This window comes from Poecile atricapillus, chromosome 6 (assembly GCF_030490865.1).
Source record: "Poecile atricapillus isolate bPoeAtr1 chromosome 6, bPoeAtr1.hap1, whole genome shotgun sequence".
In the NCBI taxonomy this organism is placed as follows: Eukaryota; Metazoa; Chordata; class Aves; order Passeriformes; family Paridae; genus Poecile; species Poecile atricapillus.
The window spans coordinates 30,596,478-30,618,179 of record NC_081254.1 but is presented as its reverse complement, the minus strand read 5'-3'; the positions used below and the strand labels follow the sequence as shown (position 1 = coordinate 30,618,179).

At 40.1% G+C, this 21,702-nt stretch overlaps 1 protein-coding gene across 12 annotated transcripts in view; it reads left to right on the top strand.

Moving 5' to 3' along the window:
- Window positions 1–21,702, top strand: part of ABLIM1 (actin binding LIM protein 1) — a 189,078-nt gene that overhangs the window by 132,939 nt on the left and 34,437 nt on the right. For 9 of the 12 annotated variants that reach the window (XM_058841975.1, XM_058841968.1, XM_058841972.1 and 6 more), the window contains exons 7-9: window positions 8,512–8,599; window positions 13,103–13,161; window positions 15,513–15,575. In XM_058841975.1, the coding sequence (XP_058697958.1) occupies window positions 8,512–8,599; window positions 13,103–13,161; window positions 15,513–15,575 (210 nt within the window). The remainder of the gene's footprint in view (window positions 1–8,511; window positions 8,600–13,102; window positions 13,162–15,512; window positions 15,576–21,702) is intronic. The other 3 variants (XM_058841974.1, XM_058841970.1, XM_058841969.1) reach the window with 1 other exon arrangement.

The window sequence follows — 21,702 nt, the reverse complement described above, 5'->3', positions numbered from 1 at the left end:
CACTTTTCCAAAGCCTCTTTGAGTTCAAATTATTCAGGTCTTGAATAATCTGTAAACTTTGATTTGTGAAAACCACTATTTAAAAAAAAAAAAAAGTCTTGCTCAATAAACAGTATCAAACAGGAAATTGGATTGTCAAATACAGACCTAAAGATACACATCCTGAATACTCCTGCCTTTTTTGTGTCATTTTTCATCATTTTTCATCTACAGATCACAAGAGAATTTTGCCTGATCTGTTTGGTTTTTTTTCACATCATGCTGTAGTAAAGATTTTATTGTCTTTAAACATACTGTTCCTAGTTATTGCTTTGGTAAATTTATCTGTCCTATTAGTTATATTTATTTCTAAGTTAATTACTTAGTCATTGCCTTTTTTTCCTCTTTAGTTAATATTATCTCAGTTCTTATGATTGGGACCTGCAGCAGAATGTCTCAAAAATTGTTTGATTTTCCTTTTATGGTTTCTTTAAGGTCTAGGAATATGTATGATCTTTCCAAATGCCACATGCATGTATAATTATATATACATATCCAACACTGCTCTCTATTTCTGTTTGTCCATACAGGCAATCAAATCATGTTTGGAGATATATGCTAATTTTTGAAAATGATAAAAAGCTTTTTATATTAGGATGAGGTCCAGTATTTATCATCTGCTATCAGGTGCAAAACTTTCTGATTTATGAAACAATTCTGTTGAGTTTTTTTAAGATACAAAGGAGCTTTGTTACTGACTTTGCTAGCTAAATTTCAGCAGGTTGGAGTTGGCTGTATTTCTACTGACTGAAGAAGTTCTTTCCAGTTCAAGTCAGTTCCCATTGTTTGGAGCTGTGGGTGCAGCACTGCAGATGCAGCTGCAGTGGATGTGACCTGCTAATGCACAAACACAGGGCTGTGTAATTTGAGGTCCAGCCAGAGGAAGGGGTCAAGGGACCAACAGTCACTTCATGTGAAGAGTTAAAAGGAGAAATAGGGTCGTGTCTCACTCCTCAACTCCCATATTCCTGATAACTCAGTGCTTCTGTCATCCCCTAAAGAAAGGAAACACGAGGACGACTTGGAAAGCTGGAGATTGCCGGTGTTGCGGAAGATTGGATATTGTGTGCATCCGGTACAAAATCCATTCCCGGGGCTCCCTGCTGTCCCTTCACTTGTATCACAGAGCTGGCACTCGGCACTGAACCATGCCAAGGGCTTTGCTCTGCTCTCAGCAGGCTGGAAGCTGGAGCTGGAGGGGCTTTCACACCATGCTGCAGACATGGGGCACTCCCTACAGCTCAGTACACCTATACTTCACTCTTGCAGTCAGCACAGGCTTTTTTTTCTGGCTGCTGGAGTCAAAATTACAGTTATTCCAGCATCAGGCTGTTTGAAAAGGTCCTTGGCACTATGGTGGAGTTACTGTAAAGTAGGTTTGATGGTTAATTCTAATTATAAACTAATCCAGCAATATGAATGTGACTGTAAGCAGTTCCTTCAGTTTCTGAAGTATCTTTCCATGTCAAAAATCATTCTGGACAAAATGCATATAAGATAAAGGAATATTTACTTATCTAATGCTTTGTGAAGCCTAAAGATTACAGAAGATATAGAAAGCCCACACCTGTACTTATAAACTGAACCTGTTCCAGCATTGTTGAGAAATAGAGAAGGGATTTGTGTCAGATACTTGCTGCTGAGGAGTTAAGAATTTAAAAAATAATCTTTGCAATAAACGAGGCTTAAAAGAAAATGAAATGGTGGGTGCTGGATTTTGCCTTCATATGCACCTAAATAAGGGTAATGAAGGCAGTGAATTCACAGATTTGTATTATAATTAGATACAAATGAAACTTAACAAAATATAAAATATAGTGCATATATTTCTTCTACATTACTTCTGATTAACTACATATTCAGTTAGTGGGATTAGGTTTCTTGTGTTTAAATCTAACATAAGATCCTAACTGAGATGATGCTGAAATCCTGGCATTTGGCAGTAAAGCTGTGCTTGCAGTTACTTTGTTCCTGTGTACTGCCCATAAGAATCTAGCCAGTCGCTTTGGGCTCCTGTGGGTGCATTTCTTGAGTGGGATTCCCTTCTTTGTACTTACCTGCTGTTAACTGTGTAGGTAATGTGAATTCTCAGCTTTGGTCCTGTGTGTAGCAGGTGGATTTTCCCCGTAAAGACAGAATGAACAGCTCCATAAAGACCATAACTGATAGCTGAGTATCTCACCTGTGTGTGCAACTTGCTCAACTTTGGGTGTTGCAGGAAAGCTCTCAAAGGAGAGCTGACAGTGCAATCACAAGTACCTTCTAGGGCCTTGCTAAAGCAAGTCCAGTTGGTACTCAGCTGCCACAAGTGCTGCCTCTTCATGCCAGTAGAGCAGTTTCACAGCTGGGGATTTAGCCTGAATGATTACTCACATCTTTGCTATAAGGAAAACTGTATTCCCTGCAGTGAATACTTGCACTGCTGTCAGCAGCAGCTGATGTGTGGCAATACTGTGTGTCGACAGAATTAACATTAATAAGTTACAAAGTTTATTATAGTCCATCCATTAAGGAATACACTAGCATGACATTGTCAGTCACTGTTGTAATGCTGGGAAGTATTTTTGTATAAAATTAGACACTGGGCATGAATTAACAGTGCAAGTGTTCATAACAGCAGGGCAGCTGGGGTTTTGTCTCAGCCAAGGCAGCACAGCAATCAGTGGTGGGCTCAGAGGGTCTCCCATGTCTCTTCCATGCATGTTGTCACTCACATTTACAGTCACGGCCTCACGCTCCATTTCCCACTTTTCCCCAGACTTGTCTGTTGCAGCTCCATCAGCTTGGGAACTGCCAGTGTGAGCTCTGCTTCCTGCTGCTCCATCCTCCCGCAGGTTGAACAGAGACAGAGGCTGTGCTGAGAGCTGCTTCTATTGAGGTGTTGTGACAGTAGTGTAAAAAACAGCTTTAGAAGGTCCAAATTTTAAAGATGCATATTAGTCAAGGACTCATTTTTTAAAAAATTTGTTACCCTTTCCTTCCACTGGTAGTAATAAAGAAACTTATGGTGGATTCTGAAATCCTTTGGAAGCAAAGAAACTACACTTCTTTTTTTTTTTTTTTTTTTTTTTTTTTTTTTTTTTTTTTTTCTGAGCACAGATATTTGTAGCGACTTGCTCAACAGATAAGAGCCTGGGAAAAATGAGTGGACAGTTTGGGTCAGGATGTTATTAGAAGCAAATTTTGGTCTTCGTAGTGTTTATGCTGTTCCAGCCGCTCATGAGATCACAGAAGCCTGCAGAGAAGGAAACAATGGAATTTGATGTTACACCGAACATCAAACAGGGTTGAAGGTTCTGTGACCTCTGCAAGTAATTAAAATAAAGCTTCCCTGGAAAATACTAGGCTACTGCCACAGTTCCTGTTTTACAGTTCATTACATTCCTTAAGGGGTTTAAAAGATGAGTCTGAGTTATTCTTTGTGCTGCTCCGTAGTCCTTAAGTTAAGAAATCAAGTCATTCTCCTCAGAGTCATTGTAGAAATAAATATCAGATAGGTTTGTCTCTCAAATGGGCCTATTATAACTTCTGATAAAAACTAAAACAAAAAAGGAAAAAAGAGAAGTGCTTTTACTCTCAAATGTACTCTTTCAACTATGTAATTGTTTTGTGGTATTTAAATAATAAGTAAAGCTTTCTACGTGTTTAACAGCTCTCTGTCAGGTGACTGCTAAGTTATCTCTGAAAGGAGAGTGAATGAGTGCAGCTGTGCAAATGTAACACAACAAATATGCACTTAATTGTGTCCTTTGGCCAGCAGAACATGTCTGTAGGTAATTAGTTCTTCCTCTACCAGACCCACTGGCATGTGAGCTCTCCTAGCAGGATTCTTGTTATTGTTCTCTCTGGCTCTTGTTCGCTGTTGTTCTGGAAGGAAGGACAGAGCTGAAGGCATGAGTAATAGGAAATCTTAAGCTCTCACGTTCACCAAAGAGGAAAACATTTATTTAATCAGCCTAGAGCTTTACAAGCACTCAGAGAATAGAAGTTAGTCTTGTGGGAAGTGGGGGCAGAGGGGTTGGACTCAGAAGATACAGTCCTTGGCTTTTGAAGTGCTGTTACCCCGGGGTTAACACTGGACATGAGCTCAGTGCGGGTCCTTTTTCAGCTGTATTTTTGGTACGTGTTGTGTCAGCTTGTCTGCAGGTGTATTTGCAGCTCCTGGGTTGGATAATTCACCACTGCCTTCCCTGACAGCTAGGAGTGACAGTACATTTCTGTCCTCAGGAGGTCCCCAAAGAAGCAGAGTTTATAAAGTGAAGGCAGGTGAGCACTGTGCATGTTGTGAGTAGGCTGGAGCATCAGCAGGGTGAGAAGTTTGTAGAGGAGCTCACAGAATGCTGCTTCAAGTATCTCCCTACCCTTTAGTTTACCTTTTAAACTGGCAGAGGTCTCTAAGCTGTGTGCACACACTGTGTAACCCAGTGCCGTCTCTCTCACTCTGGACAACTGTGCAGGGTCACTACCCCACCCCATTAAAGGGAGCCTTCAAAGCTCTCTAAACAGTCTACAGAGGCTCTTAGCTAAGGAGGATTTGTAGCATCCAAGTTGAAGTCATTTGGGAGAATAGCATGCTGGGAAAAGGCTGGAAATTTATAGGTTCTGAGTCTGAAAAGGTGATCTATGAAAAATCTGGTATGAAAAATGTGGTTTCTTATTGTCAACTATTATGATAGGTGTTGGTGTTATAATGCATAACAGAGTTTGTACTTTTGCTCATGGTATTTGGGACATGTCCTCTGCAGAATAAACACATCCAGCTCCCTGTGTAGTCCATCATCCATAAATCCTGGTCACTGAGCCTCCAGCTGCCCTTCACAAGCATTAGAGATGTGATTACATGGTTTTATTTTTAAGACTGGTTATGAAGAATACATTTCTATAATGGTTTTCCTTGGTAGTGTTTCTCCAAAGTATTTTATGTAGGACATTAAATGCAATTTAACCTGCTTTGTAGACTCGGAAACTGAATGTCAGTGTTGATACAGACTTGATTCCAGTTTAAGTCTTGAAATTACCAGAATAAATAGATCCTTAATAATATCTAAAATAATATATCTATTTCATTCATGAGCATGCATATAATGTGCATATTGTGGACAGTATATATAGATTTGTAGTATATAGAAAATAACTAAAATCTTGTATCTTTGATTAGTCAATTATCAGTGGGATTTGCAGAGCCATAGAAAGCTACTCAAATTTAGCATCCATTTATCTACATTTATAATTATGCTTGTAGAATTCCTTTGATCACTGTTTCTTCACTCTGCAAATCTAAGGCTCTGGAAGTATTTGGTAAATGAGAACGTACTTCTGCTTTTTAAAATTTAATTCTTTCTGTTTGCTGTGTTTAAATGGGATTTTATCTGAGAACCTATTTCAGATTTCTCAGTGTGGGTAGAAGATAAATAGGCAAGTCAGAAGAGGTTGTATGTTGTCATTAATTGATATCTTATGTTCTTTGCTTTTAAGGCACATGCAAGTGTCTGATAATTTAACAGAGACTTTATAGGCAGTGACAGCAACACATGTGTTTAATATTTCATTTGACAATAAATTGCTGTCAATTAATTTAATTCCATTTAAGAATTTGAAGTAAAAATGTTAAATATTATTTTGGTTGCTTTTAGTACATCTAGCTAAGCAAACCGAGGTATTTACAGCAATTAATTTAGCTTACGCCATATTATTTTAGGGACAGTACTCTGAGATATGGGTCACAGTTTGTGCTTTATGGTTTGGATAGTCCTGACAACGAAAGTGACATCATTCAGAAGGGACCACAAGCAGTATGATAGATCAAATCCCAGAAGCTACATAGCACAGAGAACTGCAGAAGATTTCTGGATGTGAACTGGAAGGGGTGAGGAGAACTCAGCACAGTGAGAAGGGCCTTTAACCTTCTCTCACCTTGACTGAAGGATGTTTGGGGCAAATGTGCACTTAATCAGTTTTACCTGTTGTTGCCATGAGGATTGAGATGCAAACCTTTCAATGCGCAGCACAGTAGCATGAGGTCCCGGAAAGCTGCACACTGAACTTACTGAATGGGGGTTTAGGAGTCCTGAAAGGGCAAAAGCTGATGTCTAGAAAGTGTGAATATTTCATTGACTTGTAGATGTTTGTCCTACATTATAAATGACTGACTTTTAGCAACCGTTTTCCCAGATAATCACAGCAAGTCAGGCATAGCAAGATGAATCCTGAATTAATTGAGATTCAGAATGTTTTCCAACAAATATCTGCTCTAGGAAGGATCCCACTCAGGAATTGTAGAAATATTACAGAGGCAGAAAACTCAAGAAACTGTTTTGGAAGTGTTTAACAAGAATGTTACTGTGAATGTATGTGACTTCCCCAAAACCTCTCCAGTACAGGGTGTGTTCTCATTTTGACTTGCAGGGTTGTGTTATCTGGGGTGTGGTGTTCATTCATCATCACTCACACCAGGCTAAAATTTGGCCAGTTGTTTCAATCTCAGGGAGAAACCTGATAAACTTGAAACTGATCCCTTTGGGTGTTTGGAAGAGGCAGGTGTACATGGTTTGAACTATATTCCCTTGACAGTAGCTTATCAGAAGTTTTTCCAGGAAGACAAAACTTCAGAGAAGCCACAGGTCTATGCATAAAACCATGATGAATTCTGGATTTCTTTATCCTATAAATTTCACTCTTGAATGAAACTAATAGGATGCCTCAGAGGTTAAATAATTGCTAGGGAGAATCAGAGATGAAGGAGGCAGCCAGTAATGAAAATGGCTGAAAATGAGTATTAACTCATTTTCTTTCTTAGTTTAATATTGGCTTTGTTGCTGCAAGTCAGTCATCAGTTTTCTCCCTCATTAGCTTTTCTTCTTCAAGTGAACATATTTTGTAGTGATTCCTCATTTTCCCTTTTAACAGAGACCCTGTTTTGCCTGATAGCTTTAAATCTGCTTTACTAAAACTGCATTTTTAAATCCCATTACTCTCCCTTTGGTGGATTTTGCCCCTGAAGTGCAAGAATCAACAGTAAATGCAGGATCTGATTAAGAGAAGTGCAGGCTTTTGGCAGCTGAACAGTGAAATGTATAACCAAACTAACAGCACACTGAGTCCTCTTCTCTGGCCTTGTATTGCTGAAATTCCTGGATGGGAGTTATTAAAATTGAATGGTGCAAATTCACCTGTAGAAGGGCTGGGTGGTAAAGCTGATCTTCTGGTACCTGTCAGGTACTTTAATCCATGTACTTCATCATCTTATATAAATATGTTTAAATAAAAAGCCTCTGTAATGAATGTCAAACCAAAAATATGTTGTTATTCTTCTCAATAGAAAAAATGAAAGGTTGGATTTAGTAACGTTACGGTCTTAAGTATAACGAGGTAGGAGATGGTTTTGATGACATTTTACAAGTCAGCTATAGAGTAAACAGATAATCCATCTCAGTGGATGGGGAATATTTGTGACAAAGGACTTGAGGTTAATTTGTTTGGAAAGCCAGATACAAATTCAAAGAATTTTAGAATTCTTTACTTGTCACTATGAAGGATCATTTTCTAGCATTAAATATTTTTCTCTTTAAAAGCCTGGTGTGGACATTTTGTGCTTAGTTTATGAGTGAGGAAGCTAATGTATTGATTGTTTTGGCCTCCTAAGGAGAAGAAATCGCATTAATATTTATGCCTTGATTTTTCCTGTCCTCAGAGGCCTGAAATCTGATCAGCTTTGCCTATTATGGGTATCAATGTATTTAAGAGACTGTATGACTCAGTGGATTTGGGTAACAGGATCTAGGATATTTAGGACCTTTAGATCAGTAGTTCCAATTCAGCCCAGGCTGTCTGTGCTGGTGTAGCTTCTGAAGTCAGACATTTGGGAATTAAATTACTGGGCCCAGAAGTGGCTCTAGAAAACTCTCTATACTAATACCCATATCAGCAGTGTAGGGAAGAAGGCCAAGGAATGAAATGGCAAGTTGAAAACCCATTGATTGACTAAATCCTTCCATAACAATGGAGCAATTGAGAAAAGATATGTTTGGCAAAACGAGGAGGCAGCAGGTTTACACAAATTAACTGCAGTGTGACATTCATTGCCTTGGACTGTGAGGTAGATGAAAATTTAAGAGGATGTTTGTCAAATCATGGACAACAGGTACCTTATGATGTAGCTCCTAGCCAGGAAGACGCTGATTACTTGAATGGGAAGGTGTGAAGAGGAAGGGATGCTCTGTGTTGTCTTTTCTCATACGGAGTTTTTCCCAAGCAGTCACTGCTGGCCCCTGTTGAGGGCAGGATAGACCTCAGGGCTGAAGCAGTGTGGCAGAGCTTACATTCTCAGTGCTGCTGTCACATCATGAGGGCAGTGTTGTATCAAAACAGGTGAACTAGAAGAAAAAGGGCAATAGTCAGTCAGCAAATAATGAGTGCTCAGAAAGCAGTTCAATGCATTTGTCACCAAAATGTTCTTTCTTTGTTTTTGTTTAGGCAGGTGACAAGCATTATCATCCCAGCTGTGCACGATGCAGCAGATGCAACCAAATGTTCACAGAAGGAGAAGAAATGTATCTGCAAGGTAAGGATGTCTCCATTCCAAAACAAGAAAATCAGACATTGTGATTTTTCTGTCATAGACCTCAAGAATTTAGAAACCCATGCAATATGTCCAGGAGGACTATAGTCATCCTGTCCTCAATAGTATTCTCATATTTTTTTCACTTGATACCCTTTTGCTCTATTAGGTGGCCATAACTGTGACTTTGCAGGGACTCTGCACCCTCTCTGAGGCAGCCTGTGCTTGCTAAAAAATGAAATTTATTAGGCTGCCTCTGAATTTGACATCTCATGGATAGTTTAGCCCCAGAGCGGTGTATGAGATACCAGACAAAGTGAAGGGATTTCCCCTGATTTCTGCTGATCAGTTTCTGTGCTATTCTGGACCACACTCCAAACTGCAAAAAGCAAGGGAAGATCTTCAGAAGCTGCACTGAATTTGTTTTGAACCATGTAGACCTCATTCCTCATGCACATTGACAGAGTGTCTCCTCCAGTTCTTAATTATATTTACTTCCCTTTTATCTGGTCACATCTCTCTTTTTATTCCCATGTACTTAATTTTTATATCTTTCTTTAGCCACCGATTTCTTGTATGTTTATTTTCATCTCCCTTTTCTTGTTAACAGTCTCACACTCCCAATTATTGTTTTTTTCATGATCTTTTCACATAAGAAAGAGTATGCTCTTTTCTTTGACTGAAAAGATCGTATCTTTGATCTGACTCCCGCCTACTCTCTGAGAGGGTGGTATAATTATTAAGTTATTTTATTACTTGCTGTAGTATTACTGTTTGTGCAAGGATGCATAATACCCATTTATGTAAGCCAGAAAGAAAAGTGAATAAGGCAGACACATGTTGGGATTTTACATATGGGACTTAAATTAGAAAACTTGATGTACTTGAAAGGAATGTAGAAGAATAGCGAAAAAATTATGAAAGTGTGGTCACAGCCATTTCCTGAAATCCTGAAGAGAGGTTCTTACTGGAGGAGTTCCAAAATAAGATAATATTGTTAAGGCATTCTTTTGAAGCTAACTTGTTTTATTTTGTGGTTTGTCCTTCCTTGCAGTCCCTCTCTCTCATCTCTCCCTGACCTTATACCTCAGTCATCTTATTCCAGCTGTGCCCAGAACAGAATGTGAAGTTGTGTAGCAGCTCTGCTTGGCAGGAGCAAGGAGAGGCTGGAAGAGGGCTGGGTGGGAGGTGCTGCTTTCTGATGGCAAATTGGAAAGACTAACTTGAAAGCACCTGGCAAATCTTAGTTTCCTCACATGATGGTGTGATAAAGTACAGGCAAAGTTCAAAATGAGCATCAGATCATCCTTTGCCATCATTAATTAATAACAACCATTTCCAACTGCTGTCATTTGCACCAGTCTAGCAGAGAGTGGGACTTTGGGTTAATTGAGAAGGCTTTGGTGTAAATTTCTGCAGATCAAAGACAGAAGGTATGACTTTTACTTAAACTAGGCTGGAGTTTGTCCTGGACAAGTTCAGGTGATGGGGAAGGGGAGAGGAGAGAAACCTGGCAGCAGCTTGATCTGCTGTTCTCTTCTTAGTGTATTTCTCTTTCTGTGGTTATGAATCAATGTTCCTTGTGCTCAGTCTGTCTCAGGGGAGGAGCACCTCAAATTGCATTGCTTTATTGTTCACAAGATATTTTCTGACTAAATAATGTAATTGCTGAGTGTGCTCCAGACTGTCCTGCCAAAGCTTTCCTTGCTGAATTCAGCATGCTTCTAAGTGTGAGGACCTAAAAGCCTTTCTTGTGCAAAGCTCTCAGTTGAACAGCATATCCTGACTCCATCCAAATCACTGACCCTAGGGTGCAGAATAACAGCATTCCAAGCATTTCTCCAAAATAGAAATACAACACCACAACAATAAAGCTAGAACAAAAATCACATTGTTGATAAAATACATGAAAATAGGTGGCTTCCATCTCACTTCTAATTGTCCTTTCCCTAGAATATGAAAACACTGTCTTGGTATTGCTTTGTATAATAGAGAAGCCTGGCAGGACTGTGGTAGAAACTTGTATTAGAAATGTGTGGGAAACCTGCAAAAGGAGAACATGGACAAACAAGCTGTCTTGGGACTTTCTATGTTAAGGATGGTTGGAACAATGCCAGCAGAAACACTCTGGCTTGGCACTGCTCCAGCACATGAAAATGAAAAAGAAGCAGCACCAGAAACTGTCTCTTTCCCATTGACTTCCTGGTAATACATTATTTTATGGGCTGCCCAACAGGGCTGTTGCTGAGCTAGGATTGCCCAGTATTTAGAGGGATGCTGATGTTGAAATAATGATATGTGCAAAGTATAAAGCTGAATAAATGAGCATGCTAGTTGGTGTTTGCCAGGTGAGCAAACAAACATACATTAAGAATGGAAATAATCACAATTTGCTGAACTGTTTCCAGTAGTAAAAGAGAGGAGTGATGCAGCTTGGGAATTTGTACCCTTGCAAGCGTTTTGAAATAGATTGGCATGTTTGGATGAATAGTATCTACAAAATGTAGGTGGCTTGGAGTTCAAGATCACGAAAAATATATACATTTAACTACTTAAGCCTGCCCTGATTTGAATTTTTAAATGTCACATCTTTCAAATCTCTCATCATTTTGTGAAAGGAAACCCACAACCCTTAGCTAGGTTTCACCATGAAAATGACATCCAGGTTCCTGCATTTCTTGTTCATTTTCAGCATTTTCACAGGGTGTCCCTCGATTGTGCCAGTTTGTGATAAATACTGCCCAAAATGCAGTGATAGCTTTCTCTTTGATGGTAGGGAAAGTTTAACAGAAAATGATCATGAGATTGTTAAGGTTGGGAAGACTCCTAAGATCATCATCTCCTGCCATTAATCTAACAGTGAGGTACAGAGGAGCAGGGATTATGTTTTTCAGGGCCATAGAGGAAGAAAGCTCACAGCTGGACTTGAGGCTTAAACTAAAATCTTCTTAGTTTATCCTTGAGCAATAGGTGTCATATTCAGAGGAGTATTACTCAGATCACTTCTTTTAACATGAACTTACAGCCTTATAACCTGAACTCTCTTCCTCCTGTATGGACAGGGCACGGCTCCCTCCTGATCTCACAGGCTCTGTGGGGTCCTGGCTCTGAGGCTGCTGTTTGTTTACAGAGAAGGCTCTCAGTGCACTTCTCCCTGTTGTCTGATGGTTTCCCTCTGCCAAATGCACAGTTTCTTCTTCCTCGGCTTAGACTCACAGCCAAACACCTCAGACCCTTGCTCCAGAGTCACAGCGTTCTCTCCTGTCTCCTGATGGTGACTCTGCTGTGTACTGCTGGGAAGTGAAATGATTCCTGCTGATCTTCTGCACCAAGCCGTGTAAGGGCTTGTTACCATAAAGTTTCCAGTGGTCCTGACCCATCCTTCTCCTGTTCCCTGAGGGTGGGGTTTCCTCTGGCTGCTTTTGAGCTAATAGTCACCAGCAGGAGACCTGGACTTGGCTCTGTTTGGTTTCTTTGTGGACAGAGTGAAGAGGTGATGTTCCCCCCTGCAGATGGCCAGGGCTCTGGATTGGCTTTGTGGTGACTGGAATGAAGGATGAATTTGACTGCAGCTGCAGTCAGTGTTAAAAATCAGTGTTGGTTTTTGCTCATTTCATCTTGGCCAGTACCTGCCAGCAGCTTTCCAGCAGTGACCACAGTTTACACTGCATTTCAAAGGACAGCTCAAATGGGATGGAAATGCTTCTTGCCCCTGACATCGCTCAGTCCTTGAGGACAGCAGGATATTCCTACTTCACAGCATAAGAAAGAGTCTCATATTGTGGGAAACAAGCAGCAGAGGACTTGACTTTTTTAGTAGGATGTAGAGCTGGAATATGCCAGGTAGAAGTGCTGTGTGTGCCAATGGCAGGTATGGTGTGCTGGGATCCAGGGAGAGGCTCTCCCATGTGCAGCTTTGCACCAGCTGCCACCCTGGCCTCTCACCCACTGCCAGTGGGTCACACAGTCCTGGCTTTTGCACTGTGAATGTTCTAATTTTGCTTTTCCTTTTGCATGAGGGAAGATGTGATCTGAGTAGCACTTTACAGTAACTGTGTATGACACCTGTTGCTCAATGGACTTACAATCAGAACTTCCTTTTTATGTGCAGGGCAGTACATAAGGGGAGAACAGATCAGGTAACCAAGGCCCGGTTCCTTTGCTCTTACCCTCCATCCTGCCAGAGGAACCCTCTCTCTTTCAGTCCCTCCACCTGGTGCTTACTGACCCTGTTGCTGCTTGAGACTGCTGGAGTTTTAATTAAGAATGTGTGCAAAGTGCTTTGGCAGCCTCAGGACAAAGCTGCTGTAGATACACCAAGGATTTGAATATTTTTTTTTTGTTTCCCTTTTATTTCCCATGAGCTAGACTTTAATGTGAATTACTTTCATAGTTCATACAGATTCAGCATCTGATGCAATGAAGAGATTCTCTTTAATAACTGACTTGTCATGAGCAGAAGTCATCTGCTTTGCTCTGAATAAAGATGTGTTTCTCCTCCCCCAGGTTCCACTGTCTGGCATCCCGACTGTAAGCAATCCACTAAGACTGAAGAGAAGCTCCGGGTAAGCTGAATTCATGGCTCAATGACACACCATACATTTTGCACACACAATAATTGAATGTTGTTTTTAAAAGAGTGACTTTTTCCATGTTTTTTTCACATAGCTGTCACAACTCTGGCAGAATATACAGTGGAGGCACTTCAGAGGTATTGCTCTGATTTTTAGGCTTACCACCTTCACATACCTGTCTCAGTGCACTGCCTTAAAGATAGTGTCATTTACTGACATACAGACGTGGCCAAGTATCTAAGACACTTCATTTCATATCTCAATTGTTGTGAGAGAGATTCTTAAGGAGAAGATATGAACAGGGCAAATGCTATCATATTTTAGTGGTTTTGCACATCTGTGTAATTGCTCTATAGTTATCCCCTGTTCTGAGTGGTTATTTGCAGCATTTAGAAAAGATGAACTCTTCTTTCTTTGCTATGCAAGTAAGCCTCAACTTAAAGTTATCCTGATTTAATGCCAAAAAGAGCCACAGTTACCCTTGGAGTTACATCAGCATATTCAGACAAACTTTCTGGGTCAAATCCTCTGTGACAATAATGCTGCACTGATAAATGCTAGAGCCTGGCTTTTTGCATGAACCAGGCAATTCTAAGCCCTTATTCACTCATTCATCCTCCGGATAGTTTTCTTTTTTTGATGTCTCAGTTGGTCTCTTGAATTTTGCTAATTTAACAGGATATGAATATTAGAGACTGCATATGAATAAATTGTCTTTCAGATGAGGAAACTAAGAGGTACTGGTATGAAGATACCTATGACATCCTGTGGGTTGTATTCTGTGTGGATCTCATGCACAAGAAGCCACATCCTTTCGCATTTATTCTAGTAATAAATATATTATTCTAGTACTGGTCTGTGAAACATCCCCCACAGAGAATTTATTATTGTCATAGGTAATGTGCAGATAAATTCTTGTTGAGAAGAGTTCATGTTAGTGTGGGCAAAAACATAACTGGTCCTAGATGGGCATGTGGTCTAGAATGGCCTAACCTCAGTGCAGGTACCATCTAGCATTCACACATTGTTCTGTCTTGACTTTTTCTAAGGAAATGGAAAATTATGCCAGACTGGATTTTCTTCCCCATTTAACAGTTTGAATGTAAGACAGTATTTTGGCCATGCTTAAGTGTCAGAATGCTTGTGCCTTCATAGTACTTGGTTGCAGTACAATACCTCCCTTTCACTTGGACCCAGGAGTTTTATCAAAGCACTCCTGACTACAATGTGGTCCTTATTAGCCTTCTCCAGCTGACCTTATAAGTCAGTTGGCTTATTTCCATTCCCCATGGAAATGGCTGTAGTCCTCTTCAAGTATCTCCCTTTTTGTCAGTATTTTCCCTCCTCAGCTAATTTTAATTGAAGTGAGTGAAGTAAGTGGATTCACTCACCTGCAGGGCTTTGCCCAAGTGAGCTCGTGCAGGAAGAGGAAGTGAAGCTGAAGAAGGCAAACTGAGGGAGCATCTGAGCAATGTGACAGCACAGCTGTCCAGCAGCACCACACTCCTGGAGGAGACCTTCTGTGCAGAGGTTTAAAAGGTCCTTAAAAGGCATCGATAAGTGCACCATACTGAAGCTGGCTGGGATGCACCACTTTTAGCTCCTATGGTACATCATAGATAGTCTCTGTGTACTCTGGTGCAAAGTTAGAACCTTATTCTAAAATCAGCTGGAATTCACTTTGATGATTTTGACACGTGCTTCATCCTGTTGACCCAAATGAAGGCAGTAGCAAAAAGGTAGGTACAGAAACAAACAAAACGGGGGGAACTATGTGCTATTTGAGCATGTCAGCACTAAATTGGGATCTGTACTTTGATTGAATTTCAGTTTTTTATTCAGAGTCAGGCCTAGATTTTCTGGTGGTTCTGCAAAAAGCCAGTGCCATTGCCTATTTGCTTGCTGGGTTTCCTTTCCCGATGGAAGAAAGCAAAACAAAAACCCGTTTATCACTGAAGTAACTTCAGAAGCTTTCAGCAAGTTCTGTTTTCTCTCAGTAACTGAATTGTGATATAAACTAATCAGCATTTGAGCTGGTCAAGATCTGAGAGGGAGTTCATAAAAGCAATGGTTGCTTTAGATCTTTTTCCCGTGGATATTTATGGAAGTTTACAAAGACAAAACAAGCAGAAAACAAAGCAACCATATGTGTGTTACAAAAATATATATTGTTTAGGTGTTTATTTACAACTGTCTGGCTGTTCGTGATTCCGCAGCGGTCAGTAACAGATATCATAACACAAGTAGGTGATAATAACTTGATTGAAAAAAAGAGCTTAACCACTGAACTGGGGAAACTGCTTTCCTTTTCACTCATTTTTCCCTTTTGTGTTTCATGACAGCATTCCTCATCTGAGTTCTTTTATCCAAAGAGTCTGGTTCTGCGCAGGCCACGCTCTGCAGAGGTTTGCTGTTGTGTTTTCATAGTGTTGATAATGATCTTCTTTACTGAGAAGATTGTTCATTACTGTCATTTGCTGAGCTTGCTACTACTCCTGCCACACAGCTTTCCTGCTATCACTTGCCACCATGGGCACTGACGCTGTATTTTGCATCACTTGTTTCAGTGTTGCTTGATAATTCTCACTTTTTTTTTTATTTTGTTTAATGAAATGCTTACAATTAACTTCTTTATTTTAGATTCAGATGAGCTTTTGGGGGCTGTAGTATTGGTCTTCCAGTATTCCAGAAAGTTTTCCTTCTGATACAAAAAATTTGAGTGCAAATATGAAGCAAATGAAAATGGTGAAAAATATTTGACTTTAAAGCAATGATTAAAGAGAAATTGTTTTCCATGAATAATGACTTAGGTTTTTAGAAAGAAAAAAAATAAGCCATCAGTTAAGTCACTTCCTTTTTTATATCTATTGACCAACTATCCATGAATACTTTAGTTGAGAAAATGTTTTAGAAATCCCAGGTTTGGATATATTCTATGTGCTGCCTGAAAGCATTTGCCTCTCTAGTCTGGTGCACAGCCACATGTGAGTTGCTAGGTCCTCTCTGTCCACTTGGCTCTGGAGTAGCTTTCTACTTTCAGATTTTACTGAGTTTGCTTTGTACCTACAAACACCACCCAATTCCATTTCTTCTCTGTCAGGGCAGTGTTTATTTGTTGGTTGTGTCTGCTGTGGGATGTGTGGCTGTGCAGGTGCACCTGAGGTAGTTTTCACCTGGTGATGAGGTCAGAGGGTGCTGGGGCAGGGCTGGCACAGGCTGGTAGCAGGCAGAGAGTCCATGCCACTGGATTTCCTTGGTGTTGGTTTGTGCAGCCTTCACATCTCTCATTGCAGGGTAGATGCAGTCAAATGTCAGCCAGAGCAGGGTGTCTGTGGGAGATCCAGCCTGCAGGATGGGGTTGGGAAGTGGAATCTAATTCTGTGATTCAGTGGGGGTTAATACAAGCCCTCTACCATTTGTCCTGCACAGTGGTTTAGTTACTTAACACACTTAATGCCTCTCGCTCTGTTAGCTACAGATCTCTGTATCAAGAAAATGCAGCATAAAGACGTGTTAGCAGTGCTCCTAAGGAGAACAGTGTCTCTTCAGTCCTAGGCTTTATGGGATAAAATAATGGAGTCTGAGAACAGCAAACTGTAGGACCATTCACTCATCTTTTAGGCCAGCATAGTGACTTTTTGCATTCAGCTTAACACAAATTAGTCTGAGTTTCCAGTGTTGAAATCCAGGAGCCTCAGGATTAAGAACCCAAATCCTATTCAATGTATTAGAATAATATGCAAGGCAAAATAGGAGCAGTCCACGTTAAAATAAAGCTATGTCCTCCTTCTTGCTTTGTAGACTGTGTAGGATACAAATAGCTTAAGGTCAGATGAATATCCTCTCGTGTAAATTTGGTCAGTATTAAATTCTGTTTAGGTTTACATGGTGATTCTACAGAGTGTAATTCAAGGCGGATTTTGGCTTCAAGTCTTTTTCTACAGAGTTGACACAAAAGTACTGTCACTACTGTTGCTATAAAAGTGAGCCAAAGGCTTGAATCTACATGAAAATTGTAGTTAGAAAATGGTAGGTTGAAATCCTCTGAATTCTCTGAAAGCTTGTGTTGAATTCAGTATGTTCTGGACTTCCCACTTTATTTTCTTGTTCTTCCCACTTAACTTACTCTTGATGAAGGCTAAGTTTGCATGAGTAGCATTGTAGAAGTTTGTTTGGTACCAATATACCTTCAGTGATTATGTACTGAAAATTCATTCTCCCTTCTGGCCTTTGTGTCCAGAAAGGAAAGAAAAATGAGTTGTAACCTATTAATATCTGTGTCTGTGTGAGTTTGAACTAAACCTGTTCACTAGTTTTGTCTTGATGCATATTTAGTGCGGACAAATAAGGAATGCATGCATTTGAAGGAAACTCCTTGTAAGGAGAAGGGCACAGCAGAGAGGCACAAGGAATGCTGACATTGAGGGACTTTGTTGGTCAGCCATTGAAAATTATGGAAATCCATAGGAAATCCATATTTTATGAGCCCTGGTTCCAAATCCTAATCAACTGTAAAACCTTGCAATTGATAGAGCAGGCAGTCAGGGAAAAAAGTGTTATACTGAGATAGTCAAATCCCTTACTGTTGCTAAGTCTGCCCAGTATAAGAAATTTCATCCTAATCTTCTATTAGTTTATTTATAAGTATGCTTCACTTAAAGTAGCTCCTGAGGTTTAGAGAATTTGCTTATGGTATAATGTTAAATGTTATTAAGTGAAAACATATTCATTCTTCTGCAGCTATTATCACCGCCTTGCATAATGAACTCTATCAAAAAATTAAGGCAGGTACTGTAAATGGTGACGATGCCTTTGTAAAACGATAGTGCATCCATTTGGCCAGATGTTCTTGAGATCAGTTTTGATCTGGTTGCCTGCACCTGTAAGTTTTTACAGAGCATGATGCTGAACATCTGTACTTGAGAATGCCGGAGCCACCACATTGTAGCAGCACCTGGATGATGTGAATGGCTCTAGCGGGGATTTTTTTTATTTTTTTTTTGAGAAGTTATTTATTTAGATGGTGTACCAATGCATGATGACATGACAAACAGGGGTAAATGCAGATGAACATCTTAAGCTTTGTAGTCTAATACTGAAATATCAAGTTAATCAGTTTGGGTGATACAAGTTAATCTGCATGGGTGATACAATAATTGAGCACTCAATTCACGGTGAACATTAGAGGATGAGCATGACAGTTGGTATTATCTCCATCAGTCTGCAAATGAAACTGGTAAAGAACTTTTGTGTTGAAGGTAAATGCATGGAATGAAGAACAAAAACATAAAAATAAGAAGTCTGTGATAAAGTGGGAAATATGAGAAGCCTTGCAAGTACTTTAGATGCTTTGTGATCTGTTTTTTCCTTTGGCTCCTTTAATGACATGCATGAATTTTTCTTGACTGAATTTCTATTGATTTTTTTTTCATATATTTCATAGACTTTCTGTATTTGGTGCAAACATCCTATATTGATATATTTACTACTTTTACATCCATTTGCGTGGAAGAGGAAAGGAAAAAAAAAAGATGATTCTCCTACTCTCAGAAAATGTGGAGAAGCCATGTATCACCAGAGGAAAAAAAAAAAAGATTAGGTCTTCATAGAAATTTGCTTTATATTTCTCTACACAGTGGTGGCTTTATAAAAAGCTGTATTTGATTCCTTTCAAGGAAAAGAACAATGATATACATTTTTTTTCAGATCTCTTTGTAGAAGGATTGAGGCAGCTTAACTTGTTTTGGTGCTGGGAGTGTAGAATAAGTGTCTGTCACAGGACTATTGTGATGGAAGTAAATACCTCCAAATTACTGCATTCATATTAAAGATTGTGTCCTCTTTCTTCACCTGTTTTCTTTAAATACCGTGTGAAAGAGATGCACTTGTGTTATCTCCAGTGTTAAAGGATACATCAAGGCCAGCCCATATTCCTGTTTTAGCTGTGCTCTGATCAGCTCCTCTCTAAGGTGGAATTTACACCCCAGTGCAGTTACATCTATAGAGAACTTGACCTCCAGAGTGTCTCCTGCCACCTGTTTAAGATACAGAGTCACAATGGTGTTAGGCAGGGTCAGGGATGAAAGTGTAACATTCAATCTAATAACAGCCATACCAGGTCACAGATTTTCAAACAGGAGCCTTTATTGGCCTCTTAGGAGAGGAGCTAACCATAGCAACTAAAAGTATGCCAGAGGAGCAGCTTGTATCTAGGAGTCTTTGGTGTATGTTTGTTAAAGCAAGCAGCATAAATGTTCTTAAGTGCAATGCAATTGTCTTTAGGCGAAAGTGCAAAGCTGTGAAGGATTCCAGACCATATGGGAAGAAGCAGGGTAGGAAAGAGCCATCTGTGATGGAAACAGCCTGTGTGACTCAAAATAAGAAATAGGGCAAAGTGAGGCAGGAAGGGTAAGAGTAGATGTACGAGTCCTTTTTCATGCACTGTGTTCAGGGGTATGTTTAGACATAAGCAAGGTACAGGACTGGGAGCTGCTAGAGGAGCAGGTCTGCTTGGATTCAGCTCCTCAGGAAAGGAGCAGAGTGTGCTTGGGCTGTGGCTGGCAGCAGCACGTCCTGCCCAGGCAGTGGGGAGCTTTGCAATAGGCAGAAGGTAAAATTTATGTACACAGAAAGAATAACAGAAAATAGAAAACTGGTTTAAAGGGTATAATTTCTGGCTCCTGGCCTTGTTAATGGGATGATGAAGAGGAACTTGGAACAGAAACACAGTGAGGAAATGAAGAACAGGTGCTACAACTTACCAGTCCATCTGACAATTCCTCCTGTACTCGAGGGTTAGGAGCACCTAAGAAAGTTATTACCAGAATATGGCTGAAACAATGTTCTTAAGGTGTCTAACTTTATTTAGTAAATTCACTGAAGTGATAAAAACAAGTGACTTTTCCTTAAATAGAAAGGTTTTCAGCAGTGACACCAAGAGATGAAACTAAGGAGCTGGAGTGAGCACTGAGAATTTCTTGTTTTCTGAGGCAATTATAATGGATCCAAAGGGCCTGCCAGATGGGAATAAGCCATAACTGCCTCTAACACTTGTTTTCCTACAACAGGGAAAATTGAGCAGACAAAACTCTCAAAGTATGTCTGCCAAAAGCCAGAGGTAACAGAGACACCCCTAATAGTACCTCAAGTACTTAATACTGTTCCCTATGTTGTAATGAAAACAATTGTTTTCCATAGTAACCGCAGCAACATGTTACATGTGTCTCCACTCAAACAGAGTGAAATGAAAGAATGGAAGGGGGAATAAAATGTTTCTCAACAGCAGCCAGATTTTCCAGCTCAATTCTCGTAACATTTCCATGAAACAAGTGCTTGTTGTTGGGTTTTTTGGTTTGGGAGGAGCTTAAGGGCAGATGAGGAATTTCTGTTCCCTTTTGAGATGTAGGAATTTGCAGCTACAGAGAGAAAAGAAAAGAAACACGTAAAGGTCCAGCTGAGAAAGTGTTCTCAAACATGATCTGGGGAGGATTTGTGACTGTGTCAGTCCACAGCTACATCTGCTCTCTGTTTGACCTGATCTTACATTTTTTGGTGGAATATACCCAAGGCCTTTTGCTTCTCTAACCCTCCCTGAATGTGGTGACTTGATTTTCAAAAGTGAAGTTCAGAGAAAGCTTGCTGTATAATCCATGACTAGTCTTCAGCATTTTGTATACAGATGGTTCCAATAGCTTCTCTGGCTTTGAACTTAAAAGTAGAAAGTCTCTGGGGTCACTTGAATGGTTCCATCAGGAAATGTATGCTGAGAGGTAAGATAGGTCCAGTAGCCTTTTTGTGTTCACTCCAATATTTCCTGAGAAACAATGAGCCAGACTGTCAGGCCTTGTTTCTCTTCAGGTGTGCCTGAAGGTCCCTTAGTCCAGGGGACCTAATGTCACAAGCTGATGAGGTAAGAACTGTTTTCCAGGATTTCAAGTGACTTTGAAGTATCCAACTGCACTGGTGTCATCACAGTCATGTGCTGACATGAAGTTTTGTGATGGGATTTGGTAGGAGCAAAAATTGTTCATGGTTTCTCAGTTGCAGTTGGGATATGGTTGACTACCTTTGTGCGTCTGCTGCATACCAAGTTTAGGAGTAATCATCAAAATAACCAGGGTGACTTTTGATCAAATATACTTTTCAAATGCCTCAGATTTTCAGGATCCCCACATCTTGGTCATCAGTTGTTTTGTTTTCTCTCACAGAAATTCCTCCAGGGCATTAGTGTCCGTTTAGTCCTGAAAAAGTGTTGGAAAGTCTGATAAATGTAGCAGCACTGGCTTTGTAGGGATGAGAGTGTTCTCATGAGTTTCAGTTTGCAGGACATTGTCATTAAACATCATAAATTCGGCATCATGGGGAATCGTGACATTGCAACCAACATTTGACTTCCTTGCTGCATCTTGGTTGTGCTGCAGATGTAGGGAACAGCTCCAAGCAAAGGATTTCAGGTCCTTTTACTTAGGAAGGCTGAATTCAGTTCTGATGACTTCATTCCTGATGGAAATCCAGGGATTGAACACCTGGAAA